Below are 19,606 nucleotides of genomic sequence, written 5' to 3'. Positions count from 1 at the left end.
GCAGCACCACAGGGGGAAGCCACGATGCTCGCCCGCTGGTAGGGCCAGTCTCCTGGCAAGGCAAGACCAGGCATCGTTCAGTCGAAGAGACCCTTTCTTTGTTTACATTTTAAGATCTTTAAAATTGGGCTTTAAGTTACCGTGGAGGTAACAGTAACCACAGCACAAAGTGGCACCATGACCCAAGAGCTGTGCAGAGCCCACAGCAATTAGAAGGGGTCCAAAATCAGGCTGTACATTAAAAAAAGATTAAAAGCCACACAGGATGCTGGACTCCATCCTCAGTTTCCAATTCAGTCGGTCTGGAGTAAAGGAGTAAAGCCTGATGGTTTGAAATGCTAACAAGTTCCCAGGTGACGCTCAGCACACAAGCTTCTGTCTTTAAACCGGAGCACCCCAGGCTGTGCAAGGACAGAAGCAGTTCTACGGAAATTCATTTCCAAATCCTCCATATCCGTATGGACTCTTTCCTAAAACTTCCCTTAGATTTTCCCCCAGAACGCTCTTGTAGTCAGTTCGTCATACTGGCTTTTCTTTTCCACCTCCCTTTCCATAATCCCCCTTCTCTCACTTTACAAAGGAAAAGCATAACTCACCCATTCTTAGTGCCCAAAGATGTAAAGACTTTTTTAACATTAAGTAGACGTCCCAAAGTTTAAACTCTTTTAATCAGAGTACCAAAAATATTCCCATCCATCATTTTAAGAAATGCATTTCTAGTCACTAGTAAACAAACAAAACTATTATTGATCAAAATGTGTGAAGTTTTGATCAAAAAAAAATCTGAAAACTGGAGGAAAATGTTTAGAATTCAATCCTGAACTCACTATTCAACAAGCTGTGAAATCTTGAGAAAGTTACTTAATCTCCCTGTGCCTCAAATTTCTCATTTGTAAAATGCAGATGATAAGAAGTTTCTTTTATGACTATTTTAAGTATTAAATGATATACATAAATAATGTAAATTAAGTGATATATGTTAATATACATAAAGTGTTTAGCACTGTACCTGGAACATAGGAAATGCTGTATGTGCTGTTATTGTTGTTGTAATTATTAATTGTAATAACAACTCAGAATTTTTTTACTTTAAAAATTTTACATAGATTTGCTTTTGATAAACCTATAAAAGTTCAGGAAATTTTTATAGGCTTATCAATAAAAAGGCTTCAAGAAAAAATATGTTGTAACATGATGGTTACATTATGTGAAATATGATTTCAAGTAAAAGGAATTAAAAAACTTTAATTAAAGAACTTATACATTTTTAAATTAATGGTGATGAAAATACAATCTTAAAAGTGACAGATCACTTTTACTTATAAATGGGAATTTTCACAATAATTGGCAATTACATTCTTTGCAACCATTTAAGCTTATGATGAGAAGTATCAGACATTAAACTAAAGATGTGTGGTGGTGTATATTTCTTACGTTCTTTTAGGGTAACCGACATGAACAGCGTCAAGACCACTGCTTTAGGTGTATGTCCGAGAGTGAAACTGTTGGATTGCACGATAGTCTCATTCTCACCTTACTAAGTTTTGCCAAATGTTTATCTAACAAGGTTGTTTCCCTTTGATGTGTACTCCCACCAACTGAGTGTAGGGTTTTCCTGATGTACCTCGTCATGGATACTCCATATTAACAAGCTCTTTTTTTTTTTTGGTGCCAAATTTGGTGGATGTCAAATGGCATCTCTTTGTGATTGTTTTAACATTTTCCAGATTATTAACATGACCAAGGATGATTATTGGTCATTGGTGTTTCTGCAGCTGTGAGAAAGCTGTGTGTGCGTTTGCCCATTTTTTTTTTAAGGGAATTTATAAATTGGCAGTATTTGCATATTGTCATTATCTTTTTCTAGTATAGTTTTGTCTTGCTTTTCCACTTATAGTATCTTTTAGGAAGCGCAGTTTCTTAATTTTTATGTATTAAATTTATCAATTTTTAGTATATGTTTTGTGACGTTTTTGGTGTGTCATTAGAATCTTTTTCTACCCCAAAGTCATAAAAAATTTTAGAAGAAAATGAAAGCAGATGTTTTGCCTCTTAAATGAAAATTCATCTGGAGTGGATTTTTGTGTAGGATGTGACGCAGAGATTCAGTATTTGCTTTTCCACCCCGCTATGGATGTCCAATTCTCCGTCACAACTTAATGAAAAATCAGTTTTTTCCTCATTGATTTGCCCAGACACCTCTTTTATATACGTTTAATGCAATCGAGTCTATTATCACATCAATATCACACTGGCTTAATTATCATACCCTTAAGATATATTCGGATATTTGATACAATTCCCTCCAGATGCTTCTTTCTTCAGGACTAAACTTGCTATCATTTGGTTCTTTGCAAATCTGTGTAAATATCAGAATCAACCTGTCAATCTTCTGAAAAGAAAAAGGTCTAGCAATTTTGATCAAAATTATGGCAAATTTATAGATTTAGGAAAATAACTGACATCTTTAAAATAGTTTTAATATCTGTGAGGATGGTTTAGTATACTTGCCTTTACATGAACATTCTTTTATATCTTTCGGTACCATTTTAAATTTTATTCCATTAAAGCCATGCACATTTTGGGCTAGATTTATTCCCAATGCCTTAAGTATTGTTTTTTTCAATAAATAATAATTTCTGTGATTTCTAACAGTTCATAGCTGATAAAAAAATGAATGTATTTGATTTTATGTTGATCTTATAACAATGTGCTGAACTCTATTATTATTTCTAATATTTGTCTATGGAATTTGGGGGCTTTATTATGTAGACAACTTTATGCTAATGGCAGGTTTTTTTCCCATTATTTCAGCTTTATTGTGGTATAATTAACACATAAAATTGTGAGGTATTTAAAGGGTACGGCAGGATGATACGATATACATATGTATTATGAAGGGATTCCTCCATTTAGTTAATTAACATATCCCTCATCCATCACTTCACATATTTACATGTTTATCTTTCCTTTTTTTGGTGAGAACATTTAAATTCTCTTAGAAAATTTCAATTATACAATACAATGTTATCAACCATAGTCACCATTTTTACATTAGATCTCAGCTTTTATTCACGTTAATAGCTGAAAGTTCATACCTTTTACCAACCTCTTCCTGTCTCCTCACCCACTGTCCCCTGACAACCACTTTTCTAATCTGTTTCTATAAGCTTGACTTTTTTTTAGTCCACATAAATTGATACCATGCAGTATTTGTCTTTCTCTGGCTTATTTTGCTCAGCATAATGCCCTCAAGGTCCATCCTGTTGTTGCAAATGGCAGGATGTCCTTCTTTCTCACGCTGAGTAATGAAAAAGTCTTTTCTACTTTCTTAGTTTTTGAAAATAATAAACTTTAGGATTTGTTGATCCCCACTATTTGGTTGTTTTTAAAATTTTTATTCATTAGTTAAGTGTTCAATTTACGAAAAGAGAGAGCACAGAAGAGAATAAACACAGAGAAATAATATAAAAATAAAATTATTCGCTAGCTTTTGTTTTCTCTAATTTAAGCATGTAAGGCTAAGTACCAATCTCACTGCCACTACTACACTTTCCTATGTAATGTTTTCATTGTAATTTATTTTTTAAGAATTTTAAAATTTGTATTATGATTTGTTCTTTAGTCCATGAAATGTGTGTGTGTATGTGTATGTATATATACACATATAAAAATATACACACAATTTTTAAGTTTATGGAATTTTATTTTTATTCACCTTTAATTCAATTGTATTGTGATCAGTCTTTCTATGAGATATATATTCTTTTAGTAAAATGTATGTGTTAGACCATAAAGTCTAATCTCAGTCAATTTGAATGTTTCACGTGTGCTTGAAAGAAATAGATATTATTTGAACAGCCAGTTTCTATATATTTCCAACAAATCATGTTTGATAATTTTACTTTCAAGTTTTCCTTATTTAAAAATTTTTATTTGTTCCACCTACCAAAAATTGAGATTTCCCACTATAATGGCAGATTTGTCAATTTTGCTCTTACAGTTCCTTTGATCTTTGCTTTATGTTTTTAAGACTGCTTTATGATGGCTATGCAAGTTTTAACTTCTATACCTACAAAATGAAATATACCTTTTATTATATTACTGTTGTTTTTATTTCCCCACTAATGATTTTTGTTTTAAAACATTAGTCTGATGTTATTATACCTACCAGTATTTCTTTGTGTTTGCCTGATATCTTTGTTCCTCTCAGTTTCTAGTCTTTCCATGTCCTTATGTTTTACGTATGCCTTATATTTATATGAAAATAAATGGATTGAGAAAAATCTATTCTGTAAATCTCTGATGATTTTTCCCAGTGAATTTAGTTAGTTTATATTTATTATCTTAACCTATATATGAACTTGTTTTTCTAGCATCTTATTTTTGCCTTGAATTTATCCTTTTTAATTTTAAACTTCTTTTTTCTTGTTTTCTTTTTTTTCCCCAGTTCTTTGTTTGCCTGTTCATTTTCCTCTTTCTTTTTATTTTCTCTACTGGTTTGTACAGTTAAATACTCTATTTCTATTTTTGTATAGACATTCTCTGAAATTTTACGATGTAGAGCTAAAGTCCCATTCCTTTCCAAGCAACATAAGGACTTTAGAATTTTTAAAGTCTGATAATTCCCTCCCAGTTTACATAAAATTGTTTTAGTTCTGTCCTCTTTTCAAACCCACAAATTAGACGTAATTATTATATTATAGGAGCACATTTTAATGCTACCCACGTATGTATCAATTTCATTGCTCTCATTCCTTTACTATTGCAGACCATCCCCCTGGTAAGTTTCCATCTTTCTGAAGTGCAGTGTATCCTTTCTACATTCTTTTCATGTAGGTATATTGGGGATAAACTCTTAATTTTTTCCCCTGAAAATGTCTTTATTTCAAACTCTTTCTTGGAAGAGAATGCTCCTGAGTACAAAAACAATGAAAATGACTTTGGACACATCATTCTCTCATCGTCTGCTTTCAATCCTTACTGTTGGGATGTTTGCTAGAAAAATAATTCTCTTTTCTATGTACACAATCTGTATTCTTCTCTCTGGCTGCTTACAGGTCTTCTTAATGAATCTGGTGTAAAATAGTTTCAGTTCCTTGTATCTAGGTGTGGATTTATTTTGATTTTTTTCCTATTTGATATGTGTTGTGGCTCCTAGCTCTGTAGCTTCTTATTTTTCATCAATTCTGAAAAACAGCCATTATTTTTCTAATTGTTTCCTCAACTCCATTTCCTTTATTCTTTGCTTTTGGTACTTTGAATATATGTAAACTGGTCTTTCCAATTCTAGCCCCTATTTCTCCTAACTTCTCTCGTAGTCTACATTTCTTGTCTTTCTCTGTTGCATTTTGAGAAACGTTTTAGTTTCCACCTCCTAGGTTATTAATTCTCTTGCTAGCTGCACTTGATCTTCTTCCACAAATAACTCTGGTCCATTAATATTTTTATTTCAACAGTATTTTTTTTAATTTCTGAAAGCTGTAGTGTTATCATTGTTTTTCAGTATGCTTGCTCATTTTTGATAGTTTTCTTTTGCTTGGTCACTTTTGGGATTCCATCTTTTTGTCTTTTTACAATTCAAACATTCTTATGTCCTTATCTTTAATATTTATATTGATATCCTTAAGGGTTTTATATATTGCTTATTATTTCTGCTGACTACCACTCATGATGGCTGTTTTCTTGTGTGTTTAAGGTAAATTAAATATATACCCACAATCAAGGACGACCAATTTGTAGAGAACCTAGGGGACCAGGATTAATTGAGGTTTATTAGGTCCAAGGCAGAGTCTCCTGACCACAATGCTGACATCAGCACCTGATTTATGGAATTTTGCCTTTCAAGAGAGCTCACTATTCACTGCAGCTCTGAAAGAACCTTATGACTTAGGCATGTGTGTGTTTGCTTGTGTACATACAGGAGCTGGGTTGAAGATTTCCAGTACTTCCTGTAAGCAAAGAAATATAAATTATGTTTTATGCAGAATCTAGTTGTTTTGTAACAGGATGACCATCAAAATGATCTGTTCTACAATATCACTGGAGGTAGAATTTCAAAAAGTTTTGCAAAAATCTCATAGTATTCAGAAAAAGAAGCCCAGTTACGTGATAATAAGCTTATTTCATAGTAAAATCTTCACTCTTTTGGAAAATTTTACCCATAAAATCTTGGATGATTTTAAAAAGAAAAATTTCCTCCATCCTTTCTGAAAATACAGATAATTCAAATCAGGAAGAAGGTCAACATTAGGATAAAAGTAAAACTCAAACAAATCACCTTCTCCTCTAATTTAAATATAGAATTATGCATCATGTTTTAAGAAACAAACTGGAAAGGTAGTTTTTGTTATCTACTTTCTCATAAAACTACACATTACTCTCTGGCATCCTATCAAGCAGAATATATAGACAAATCACTTATTCTCCCAAAATATATCAAGACTAGCACCTTGCCTATAGCAAGTATTTGATGAGAATTTGCTGAATTAAAACATACTATTTTTCAATTTATCTGATAATATCTGATCATTGGATCTTAGGTAGAAAAATGAACTTTTAATCTCATATGTTCGTGCATGAATGAATACACAGTAATAGTTTTCTTGATTGAAATTAGGTTCAGTTCCTAACTCTGGTTTTCACAGTTAATCTAAAGTAGCTGAAATAATAGGTTTCCAAAACTGATTACATATTAGAATCAACTGGGGAAATTTAAAAAAAATATTATTCCTAGGCCATACCCCCAGAAATACTGATTTATTTGGACTCTCATAATTCTTAGGGAATCTATACTTTAAAAAAACTACCCAAGTGATTCTAATATATAGCCAGATTTCAAACCATTGATAAACACATTGTTAATCCCAACTTTCTGGTGGCCATATTTAGACAAGAGGCTGATTTTTTTTTTTCTGTGTTTACATCAGTCAATGTGCAACACTTTTCCTTTAGTAATATCTCACTGCAATGTTCTAGTGTGGGTATATCAGATTCTCACATGTAAGAAGGAGGGTGAGGATAATTTCTAAATCTCTCTGAGTATAAGGGGGATTGCAATACAGTTTGAAAATAATTGATCTAATTTCTAGAAGACAGATTGCCATGAAAATCAGCTAAATGGTTTTCTAAGTTTTGCTCAGACACATCGTGATCTAAATCAAAGTTACATTATCACTAATATGTCACTTTTTGATCATTTTCCCTTAACCATTCTTTTCTCTTGATTTTATGCTGGATTATTTCATTTAAGTATTTAAGACTTTCCTGGGTGTAATGAGCTTTGGTCTTAGCAAGTTCAGTTTTCACAGATTCTTTCAACTTAAATAAAAAGTCAAGTACCTTTCCTCTTGCCATTTTAGCAAAAACAAAAACAATCAATCCCCATGGGTGTTCTATCAACACAATGTAAATAAAGAAATAGTTTATATTCAAATTTTCTTATTTGCAGGATTATTTAAAAATACTTAACCAGCACCATTTTAGGAATAAGTATATATCACAAAACTCTTAGAATTCATTAATTGACCTAAGCTGCAAGAATACAAAACTCCAATACTCTAGTATTTCCCCAAAAGTTAAGATGAAAACATGGTACCCTAAAGGCAAAGTCTCACAAAACCGTATGAGGCTCAGAGAGAAAAGAATTTTAGAGACTTGATTCCAATCCACTGGAACCACTTTGTATGAGGAAGACATGGTATTCATTCATCCAGCATTTACTGAGTCCCTACCAAATGCTAGTCACTGTTTCCAGACTGTAGCCCTGGCCTCCTGGGGCTGCCATTGCAGTGAAGGCGAGCAGCACAGGTAGGGGGGTTCAAGAGCAAACAAACAAGCAAACAAAGAGTCAAGTACGAGTTCAAGCACAGGTTCAGGTTTCTGAGAGCCATAAAGTCCTAGGCGAGTTACTTAACCTTTCTGAATTTGCTCCCTCATTTACAAGGAGAAGTAATGTCACCAATCATACAAGTTTGCTCTGAGGATCAAGTGAGCTAATAGAAATTAAATAAGGCAAAAGACCAGCATAGTCTTATAGTTCAAACCTCCCAAATTCTGGACAGATAATGAAGGATAGTGTCTGCCTTGTAATGTTTCATATCTTCTCTTCTCTTTCATTTACCCCAACTCTAGCACACCAAACTTTGTATTCCATTGATTCTAGGACACATATTTCTCCCACTTTAACTTCTCTGAAACAGGACATGTCTCATCATCTAAGCCTTCTTGCGATCACTCCCAGTCAGGTGTCAGTCATTACCACGACAGTTTTCAACTGCTAGTGCACGTGCAAGCTTTAAAGCAATGGCAGCCAAAGTTTCAGAACGGATGACAATGGCTTGAGAATAAACCCTGGAAACAATAGCTAAACATTCCTTTCAAGCCTGAAAAACAGATACATGTGTGTTCGTGCATGTGTGTATCGGGGGCGTGGCGCATACACGAGCAACAGTGGTGAATCAGATTTGTTTAGCAAATGTCAGGAACTCCTAAGTCAAAATAGGCTGGCTCTAAATAATTGCAAACTCAGCTTAACTACCCAGCACCAAAAGCTTTGTGGTCTATCGTGGGTTCTTTGGATTCTTTAAAGAAACGCTGCATCACCAATGTCTGTCTTTTTGGCACAGAGGACCAGATGGTGTGGGGAAATATGGACACTGAAACTTCTGAGCTGAGAAGTGACTCAGGGACGTTCATCTCTGAATGTGAAGGAGCCTTAGGAACACCTTAACCAAATGCATCCTGTTCAGATTTTCTTTTTTCAAATGTGCACAAGAGTTGTATATGACCCAAATCGATATCTAAATAAGTATAGAGAGCTATTTCAATAGTTTTTCTGAATACCCCTCCAAGAAACAGGTCTTGAAGAAAACATTTTCCTGGGAAAGAGAGAGGATTCTCTCAGTGCCTAGGAATCAGCCACCACCGCCATCCTCCATCCTATCCAACACAAAAGTCTGTTTCCAAGAGGTTAACATAGAAATAATAAAAATGAGTTTGATCTAAAACAGCTAAACTGCCCAAAAGGATTTTTTTAAAGAGCTCTAGAAATCATGTCATTTCCAATTCTCATTATAACTCAAGATAATTTTGTTAGGAATTCCCATGAAGAGAACTCTTCCCAGTTTGCAAGGCGGGTTTTGTGCTGACCTGCTACACGCCAGGACAAAATGCTCTTTGTGCTGCAAAGCTTCTGCAACTGAAACATGAAATCTGCCTTGTATAGGCAGTCAGTCTCTAACATGACTGTCTGTGCAGTCACTGATTTCTGGCAATATACACTTTCAGATGAATACCATATGAAATGCTTCAAAAATTATGCAGACCCTGCAACGAAATCTCCATTTCACGCTACCGTTCAAGTCAGGTCAGTATTTCTGCCACAACCTGGCATGAAATTATATTATTTATAATTATATAAATATTAAAATTATTATAATTTATAGCGTGGAAGTAATTTTATCCACATGATAAAGAGAAAGATTTGTCTTTTGTAAGATTTAAGGAGTCCCATCAATTTGTGGACCATTGGTAAAATTAGTAAGTAATCTGCAGGTTAATTAGTTTTGATAGATCCTTAATCTTCCTTTGGTGACAAAGACTGGCAGTTTTTCAAAACCTAGTTTCACCGTTTATCTAGATAAGTGATAAAAGAATCTTCCATTCCTTCCTTTCTTTCTTCTCATTTCTATCAACCAGTGGCTGTGTAATCCTCAGCAAGTCACTTAACCTTTCTTTGCTGTGGTTTTTTTTTTTTCTTTCTTATCAGTAAAACATCAGTAAAATGGAGATTATAAAAGTGCATACCTCATAGATTTATTAGAAGTGTTAGATTGCAATACCTATAAAGCACTTAGAGGAGGGCCTAGCACCTAGGAGCCCCTGATAAATCTAGCTGTTATTTTTATTATGACTTGACATAATTATGTAAGGTCAACAAAGATAAATGAATAAACAGATTAATGAATTAGTGAAAGAAGCAGAATGTATAACTTGACCTTCATAGATGATCAAGATCTCAACAGAAAGAGAAGGTGTTAGAGCAGGCAGATAGCTAGATGTGAGCCGAGAAAGAGGGATGCAGGTCAAATGGCAGGAACTGGGCAGAGAGAAGGGGCGCAGGCCAAATGCAGGAAACCACACATCATGTGAGCACCAGGGGTCCCTGGGCAGAGAAAAGAAAGCAAGAACCTCAGGGCTGATAAGCAGTCACACAGTTTGGGGTGACAAGTGGCCTGGAGGCCGACAAAGAAAGGTGAGAAAAGGCAGGAATCTCCAGTGTCCGAATGTAACCTTTTGCTTATTATGTCCTCATGACAATAAAACTGGCCTTGCAGAGTAGAAGTACCCATCATGCACCGACGCCATGACACTTCTGATCCAGACTAAATAAGGACAAAAATCCCTCCTCCCTTCGGGAAAGTGGAGTTGGGATGAAAATCAGGGAATACGACCCCAGACCCTTCCCTCCCCAATGAATGTTCCACTATTCATTTTTACGCCCTATGTAACCAACCTGCCAAAGAAACTCAGGGCAGCTGCTCACCTAAGGCTGCCCGCTCTCCCCTTGAGAGTGTACTACCCATCCCTTAATAAATCCTCACTTTACTCTTTTTAACCACTACGTCTTGTGGCTGATTTCTTTCTGCAGCGGGACAAGAACCTGGTCACTGGCAACACCTATGAGAAGACAGAGGAGAAGGGGTGATGAGTGTGCTCCCTGAGAGCACACCAGGCCACACATCCAGCGTGCGGGGGCACGAGCACGGCTGAATGGGACGCTGAGAGAGCAAGGGGCTCCTCATTCTGCCAGCCCCTCTGTCCACACGGTCCAGTCTGCAGTCTTGAAAATGAATTGGTTTTGTCTACTTGACAACAACTTACCAGCTATGTAAATTTCTGAACATTGCTTAATTAGCATCTCTAAATTTCAGCATGGTCATTTTTAAAATGGACATTTAAAATTGCCAACTGGCTGCTTTGAAGAGCAAATTACATTTGAATGACATCTCAAAAAGGACCTGCTACAGAGTAGGTATTCAAAAACTATTAGTCCCCCCCAAAACACATGCCAGTATTTTGGATTAATCCTCTACAGAAACAGCAACCTGCATTGAACTGTAAGTAACTCTCATCAGCATCATTGCTCCTCTCTGTCCTGGCTGAGTTACCTGAATTAGGTAGAGAACATTTAAGCCGCAGTTAATACATGTTGTTTGGGTATCTGTAACATTCATTTCTATATACTGCTCCAAATGGACATTCTCTAAGAAATGTGACTCAATCCATTCCAATAGCTTGAGTCTTAAACAGCATACAAAGTTTTAGATGCCAAAGTTTAATTGAAATTTGGCATATAGATGAGCACTTCATGTGCTGAAAGCCAGCAGAAGATTCCTAAACAAAGAGCAATCACAAATGGTAATTTTCTCCAACTGGATCCAATTATATTTAGCATTTTTTTATGAAAGAGAAAAACAAGAATGGACGCAAGAAAATGTTTTCCTCTTGTGATTTGCTCTCTAAGAGACAAAGATGAACTATCTCATGAAGTTAAGTTACTTCTTACAACTCAAGGAACATGACTCTCTAGAGAAAAAAAAAATTACGCAGTGTCTTCCTTGATGTAAACAAACATTCTGTTACAGAATAAATGTGGCCGTTTCAGCACATCTGGCAAGAGCTCCACAACCTACAACATTAAGCCCTCCCTAAAAAAGATGTTTCATGATAATAAATTGTTATCAGCAGATGTTGATCACTTCAAGCCTGAGGAGGTTTGGAAATGAAATAGGTGGTTTCCATCATGCAGAGCACAGACCTTCGGAAGTGGTCAATTAAAGGAGACCCGTCATTACCCAGATGGAGGCTCGGGGATGCTAATTCCTAAACGAAGGAGAAGCAGATCCAAAGGTGACTTTCACACTCGCTTTCCCCTGCTAGCATAGCAGCTTCCAGACTGCGAACCCTTAACCAAGGTCTAGGTCTTTGCTTTCTGGGTAGAGATGCTAGTTTTTCCCAAGGACACACTAATGCCAGGATTCTCTCTGAATTCTAAACCACTGCATATGTGTAAGAAATCAGGATATCACACCTGCTCCCTTTGATTGATTTTATTTGTCACTATAAGTACATTCTTATAGGAAAATGAGCCTCTTGATTTTACTTGGAAATCCCTTATACTGCCACGGGTCGGTCATGTTCTAAAGTAACTGCCCCTCCGGGTCAGATAGTGAAGCTATACCTCTGTGGGTAAGTGGCAGGGTCTCTGCTTAAAAAAGTAGACATACCTAATTGTTAATGATCCAGGAAATAAGGAGATGCCAGGAAAATAAATGGAGCTTGAAAGGCATATTGTACATTGGATAGAGGAATGGGGGAGCGGTATTCCTTTGTCTATCTGGGCTGAGACTGACTTAAGGGGTCGATTGTTTGGGATCCTCTGAGAGAAGGAGGGAAGAAAGCTCTCTGCCAGCTGGATGAAGCCTGGAGCTAGGCAGGGGCCAGTCCTTAGGAGACTCAGTATCTGAACTGGAAGACAATTATAGCCAGCCAGGAGCTTTTCTCTGTATGTTAATTCTCTTTGGTTATCCCTAAGCATTTGACAAGTACTGATAAAGAGACAGCCTCACAAGAGCCCGGGGCAGAGCTAAAAGGAGAGCAGCATGGTGGTGGCATTGTGATTAGTGACAGACTCCCCAGAAGAAGGTGAGTCTCAGTGGACAGGCAGTTGGAATATAAGATCTGGGTATCTCTGTCCATGAGGACATTCGCCCTTCTGCCTTCCTTCAAGGACTCAGACACTATTTTATGAAAAGAGCCCGCCTCACTTTATTCCTTATTAGAATAAATTCTGGGGAGAGGATCGTGTCTTTGTTGAGGAATAAATTAATGTATGCCTTCTGTTTGCTGGACACAGTTCGGTACAAAGTGATACGTGAACAAATAAGTGTAACCGAGGTCTGGGTAGATATGTTTATCAAATATACAGAAGCAAAAATGGTGGAGGGATAGTAAGAATATAAAAGTATTATGTAATTCACAGATCTGAGTCCATTCCCTAACTTCAATCTTCAACCATGTACTCTATCAGCAATTAAGGTCAGAAAACATTTTCTAGTCTGCAGTCTGAATTTTTCATTGCTTTAATACATAAGTGAGTTGAACGCATATTTTATTTGCCTGGAAAAAAGAAGGCTGTGTTGGGGGATTCTATTTATCTGTGGTCTCTGACATGAGGTTCTCTCTCTTAAATCAGGAGTTCAAAGTCCGGGTCCTAGGGCTCATATATGGGTTTCATCCAAAACCATCCTGAGATCAGGGGAGGATAATGCTCAGTGCTAGAGCACATGCCTAGGACACATGAGGTCTCGAGTTCAATCCCCAGTACCTCCATTAAGAATAAGTAAATAAATAAAACTAATTACTACCCCTGTCCCCCAAAAAATTAAAAAAGGAAAGAATAAAACCATCCTGAGAACAATAAAAGTTTTAAAAGATCCCTCACTCATTAAAACATTTTTTTAAAAGGTCATTTTTGTTTTTATCATGTGAAATAAAAGATATGGTTAAGAATCTCTTTGGGTTCTCCTAAGACCTTTGGATCCCTTTTTTGTTCATGTCCATGTTGAAAGAGATCCTACCAGCAATGGAGCACTGACTTTGTATAAAAAACTACATTAGTAACTAGAGAACAAACAACGCTTTATGCGAAAGAAAAATCATAGTTCTTACCAGCTACACATTACATAACCCAGGTATGAAGGTACATTATGAGTACATTTCCATGTATATATATATATATTCTGAACTTTAAAACTTATTCAAATATTTTATAATTTTGGTTCATTCTTAATATTTCTTCTTTAGTGTTCTGCAGTTTCAATATGATATGTTTAAATGGGTTTATGTTTCTGTATCACACTAATATTGTAGTACTTCATAAACATGATAAATAATCATTTCTCAAAAATTATCACCCATTATCTATTCAAATATTGCCTCTCTCTTCCCTATATTTTCACCTTCTGGAACTCCTACTTTCTGATTTCATGACTCAATTATGCTTATATTTTCCATTCATTTCTCTGCATTCTGGGTATTAGCATTGATTATACCAGAGCTAATCTGAATTTTAACCCTTCCATTGTGTTTTTACTTCAAAATTACATTTTTCATTACCAGGTTTTCTATTTGTCTGTTTTTTAAAAAAAATACAAGTCATTCTTTCTTAGGGTTTAATTTCTCCATGTATGTTGTCAACATGTTACATATGCCCATTTTATATTCTCTTTCAATGTTGCTGTATTATCTCAAGTTCTTAAGGTTCCAACACTGCTGTTAAGTCTCATGTTAGCGCTCGCTCATGGATTGTACTGTCTGCCAACTGTCATTCTTGGCTGATTGTTTTTCTGTGTGTTTTGTCAGGTATTGTATTTGTCAGGTATTTGTCAGGTGTATCTTTCGCAGGGCTTGCTGTTTTCTTGGAAATCCTTGGCGGTCTAGATGGTGGGTGCAATTCTTTCAGGATGGTTTTCTGTTTTATTCTGCTAGGAGCCTCAAGGTGTTTTTCAGCTTGAAGATTTCTAGGTCAGTTACATAGTGTAAAAAACAAAAGCAAAAAACAAAGAGTCACGTAACAGGCAGGCCTAAAGAATGAAACTCTTAGGGGAAGATTCTTTTCCTTTTACTCACAGAGTTTCTTGTTCTCACCCTGAGCTAATGGCATATTATTCTAGCCTAACTTTTCACTAAAATATGGGTCCTGGCTTTATGCAGCAGACAGGGATGTCTCAGTTCCAACTTGTAGCATTTGGGAACAAGGCCCTAGCTTCTCTCCATCTCATATGGGCATTAGACTCTATGGTCACCAGATCCTTGATTCCTGGGGCAACCACAGCAATGGTACACAGGCTAAAAGCTCTGGCTTTTAACTTCCTTGCTTTTGGCACATACTAATCTCTTTTATTTTTGTAAAATTGGGTACATGTTAAAGTCATTTTAAATATTTTATCCAGTATTGCTAGCTGTTTGAAACCATAACTTTTTTTTTAATATTTAGTCTACTCTATTGCCAGAGCTTTGGTGTACAGTTATTTTGTTATTCTTAATTAGTCAGTCTTTTCCAAGCAGAAAAGAAAGTTCAGCTAGACCGTGTTTCCGATCTTGAGAATTTAGAAACTCTTAACATTTTTTTTTATGTACAGAATTCTTCTCCATCTTCAGAAGTGACGGACTGAGACATATTTTTAAGCTCTAAATGAAGTAACTCTTTGATATATCTCCTGGGATCCTGGTAGGACATGGACCATTTCTTGCTAATCACCATTACAAACTGATCACAGTAGACTGTATTAATTGATTTCTAATTAAAAGCTGAGAAAAGGAAGAATTTGAACCTTTTTCTTCTAAAGACCATCTCAAAATGTTATTTCTTACAGTATTAAGGCCTGAGAATATGTAACTGGTCTCAAACAAGATAATTTGTCAGAATTTTCAGTTGTAAAAGACTAATACATGTAAAAATGTTTCTATATAAGTGAACTATGAAACAATGTTTTAGTAAGAGTCATAGAATTTGTCCCCACAGAAATGGCAATTTGAAAAAAAACTGTGATCTTATAATGGAAAAATCTCAGTGATTTGAGATAATGGCTATCCCCATATTTAAAGCTACCAGTGATTGCCACTTTCGCTTACAATCTGCCTCCCACCCTAGGAAAATATATGCAGTTGTTTAAATCACAGGTCAAAAGCATATGGAAGGCCTTCTTTGTACTCTCCACCAGAGTGAAGTAATTTTCTTTATTTCTTTCTCATACATAATAGGTGTGAAATACTGTTGTTTATTGATCAAAATGTTTCAGTTCCTCGATTATTCAACTGGAAAAAATAAAAACCAAGCCAGAGTAAACAGTGATGAAAAGTAACAGAATCTTCTGGAAGTAACAGATATAGACAAGACCAAACTCTTATTCTGAAACATGGCTTACTCTTAAATTTATTATCGTAACTCTGAAGTGGCACAGGGGTGCTCATTATGAATTGAAGTACATTAAACTATTTCTATCCATCTCTCTGCTGTCCAGGTTCTATCTGGGATTCCTGAACTAAGGGAGAAAACTACTTATTCTCTAAATAGTAGATAATGTAAAAACTAGATAAATCAATAAGGGAGTAAACCACATGTGAAGAAAGCATTGGGGAACGTTTTCAGGACAACTTGGAATTATTACTTTATTTAGTCTCTCTCACTAGTAACATATAACCACAAGTTTCTGAAATCAAATTATTTCCCCCACACAGCAACAAGTGATCATAGAATGATCAAGTGATAAAAAGAACAAAGAAAAGATACTGTCTATGGGATAGTCTAAGTTTTTAAAAAAAAAAAATAGCCTTCATAAGTCACTTAATTTGCCGCAGGTTACATTAGCAAACGAACGTAACCCTCAGGCTTAGGAGATCTCAAGTCTAAGCCAATTTAAAAAAAAAAAAGTCCATTTATGTTTTAAACATATACCCTCAGAGCAAATTTGGAAATAGCTGCATTCAGAATACCCAGAGTTGATTTCTTGTTCTGTTTTTTCTTGGCATATTATCTCCTTGCTACTCAAAGTGTGGTCCATGGACCAGCAGCCTCCACATCTACTCAGAAATTGTTAGAACTGCAGAATCTTGGGCAGCTTCAATCCTACGGAATCACAATCTTCATTTTAACAAGATCCCTAGGTAATTCATGTGCCCATCCAAGTTTGAGAAGCTCTGTACTAGGAGACAGAAACATTTTCTAACTTAACATCAAATACAAGATTTCTTTTGGGGCTGATGACAATGTCCGGAATTAGTGGTGATCATTCTATGATCACCAACTTTGTGAATATACCAAACGCCACTGAACTGTTCACAACTTAAACGGGTGAATTTTATGGTACGTGAAATATATCTTCATTTTTTTAAGGAGAAAAAGATAAGCAAAAGTAAACGCTTTCAAACTGTGCAGCACATAGATGATAGAAACCAGTTCCTTTTTTTTTTTCTTTTAAATCTTGGGAGGAAATTCGATGCACCATTTCCCGTAGCTCACCTCTTACTGCGAACGAGATCCACAGCAGGCCTTGATTCTGGGGAGCCCTGACCAGTGATCTGAGGACACACCCATGCATCCTGCCCTGCCCTCCCCAGAGAGACAGAGGGACAGAGACACAGAGAAACCGAGAAAAAGACACACACGCGCGCGCGCACACACACACCCCCTCTAGAGCTCCTTGCTGTAGAGCCGCTGCTGAGAACTGCCTTCCTCGGGAAACCGCACGCGGATGGATGTGACATGTGAAGAAACCAGACTGCCCAATCAAAGGGCCAAAGAGGCGCGCTATCTGCCAGCTGCACCTGCGGTCCCGGGCGTGTGGGGGAGGAGAGACTTCTTCCTCATTCAGCTCTCTGCCTGCCCCTGCCACTCTCTTCCCTCCCATAAAGAAACTGCAGATTCTAAAAATCTCGTAGTTATTCAGAGTCCTCAACAAACGACCCTCTTTGGCTTCTGCAGTTAGGATTCTCCGCACCTGCAACAGGCTAGGCCCTTGTGAAGGCTTCGCGCCGGGGATGGGGAAGCCTAGAGGTCCTATTTCTCCGGTGAAACAGAGGCGGGGGAGAGGACGTCTCAGGGAAAGTCCATCCCCCGCCCCTCCACACGCGCATCTTCTAACTTTTGCGGCGGTCCCGCGGCCTGAGGACCCGAGCGCGCCGCCCGAGGGGCTACGGCGGGCAGCGCGCGGAAGGCGGGCGCGCTGGTCCCCGAGTTCCCGGGCGGGCGCCGGGGCAGCCCCCGGGACTCTTACGAGTTCTGGTCACCGCTCCCACAGGCTAAGGGACACAGGCGGCGCGAACGTGCATCAGTCTCCCACCATATCATGCCTTTGGCGCAGCGACTCGGTCTCCGAGGACGCGGGATGACTTCCGGGCTGAAAAAAGTGCCAGACCCCCGATCACCTGCAGTGGCGTCGGCACCCGCGGTCTCACTCTCGTGGGCAAACCTACCCGCGCGTGCTCGCCCGGGCGCCTGGGGTCCCAGCGCGGCTCCCGCGGCCCTGGGGGGACGCGCGCGGAGCCGCTGGTCCTCTCCCGCGAGCGCACACCTCCCGCTCGCCCGCCCGCCGGCCCGGCCCGGCCCGGCCCGGCCCGCGGCGCCCGCACTTACAAGCAGGGGTAGTAGCCGTAGGGAGGCAGCTGGGGCTGCGGGCAGCCGTCGTCCCCCAGCTCCGAGTCCATGAGCAGGTAGTCCTGGCTCTCGTTGCGCCGCGCGCCGGCCCCGGCCGCGACCCGGGGAGAGCCGCCCCTCCGGGGCCCGAACGCTGCACTTTGGTTCATGGCGCGAACGCCCGACCGGCCTGGGTCCCGCTCCCGGGAGACGCGCCTTGGCACTTCCAGCGGGGACCCGCTGCGGAGGGGTCCGCGTCCGCCGTCGGCCCGGCCCGGCGACAGACGGGTGCCCGGGGAGCGAGGGTGAGAGGCAAGGAGCGCGGACGCCCGGAGCGCTGAGCTCTGCGAGCGGTTCTCCCGCCGGCGCCGGAGAAGTCACCACGGAAGGGGTCGCAAAGGGGACCTTGTCCTGGGCGCGTCCGGCAGAGCGGACCCCGGCGAGGAGGCGGCCGGGGCTCCCGGGCCGGGCGAGCGCAGGCGGGGCGGCGGGTGGCGGCGGAGCCCGAGAGCCGACAGCGAGGGAGACGCAGCTGAAGAGTTACTATGTCAACCGAGACTCTCCAGCCCTCGGCTCCCGCCTTCTTCCCCCGCAACCTCCGTCATGATCCCACCTTTAAAGGGATCGGAGCGACGTTCCCGAAAGCAACCGAAGCTTGTGGTGTAGCCAGGGTAGCTACAACTTTGAGGGCCAAGATGAACCTCAACTAGGTGGAGCCACACACGCTTTTTTTATTTTTATTTTTGGTCCTGCCTATTTAGAAACCATACCAATTAAGAACTTTCTAGGAAGCTTCCCTTAAGTAAGACTCGAAGAACACAGGAAACCTGTTTGGTTTGTTTGGTTTTTTTTCCCCAAGAGACAGGAGCCTCTCATTTCTCCAGACTGCCTTCATTTTCTTAGGGCATTTTTCTCTCCCACTGCCAATCCCCTAAGTTATCGCAATTCTTCACTTTAAAATGAACAACGTTCTGTGTTCCCAGTGCCAGATGTTCCCAGTTTCTGAGCAAATCAACCAAAATAGGCAAGCATTTTCCGATAATGCCGATGGAGCCCAACAACCTGCTTACTTCAGAGAAAAACTTTCCAACCGTCACTGCAAACGCCGGAATTATTTCTCTGCCAGATGTTTCCCACATTTCCGCACTGTTTTTAATTTTAAGACTTAGTTTTAAATTCTGATTTAATCTTCATACACATGCGAAGTGCCAAACTTCTCAACAAGGACGAATCAGTATCTGTAGCAGCTCAAGAACTCGTCAACTAGGAATCCATTCATTCATTCAACAAATAACTTAATTGATCCCAATTGTGTCCCAAGCACCATTTTAGGATTCAGAGGCAAACTAGCCAGATAAGGCCCTGTCTGCCTTCGGAGAGATTTCAAGGAAGAGAGGGAGACAGAGA

The 19,606-nt window shown here is 38.8% G+C and overlaps 1 protein-coding gene across 2 annotated transcripts in view; it reads right to left on the bottom strand.

Annotated features, from left to right (window-relative positions):
* TRPC6 (transient receptor potential cation channel subfamily C member 6) overlaps positions 1-18,888 on the bottom strand; it is a 97,297-nt gene extending 78,409 nt beyond the window's left edge. The window contains exon 1 of one of the 2 annotated variants that reach the window (XM_072968918.1): positions 18,200-18,888. In XM_072968918.1, the coding sequence (XP_072825019.1) occupies positions 18,200-18,369 (170 nt within the window). In that variant the 5' untranslated portion in view covers positions 18,370-18,888. The remainder of the gene's footprint in view (positions 1-18,199) is intronic. The other variant, XM_072968919.1, reaches the window with a different exon arrangement.
* Between the last annotated feature and the right edge of the window lie 718 nt (positions 18,889-19,606).

This window comes from Vicugna pacos, chromosome 10, assembly GCF_048564905.1.
Source record: "Vicugna pacos chromosome 10, VicPac4, whole genome shotgun sequence".
Classification (NCBI taxonomy): Eukaryota; Metazoa; Chordata; class Mammalia; order Artiodactyla; family Camelidae; genus Vicugna; species Vicugna pacos.
The sequence above is the reverse complement of the archived record's forward strand: the minus strand, read 5'-3'. Positions and strand labels throughout refer to the sequence as shown.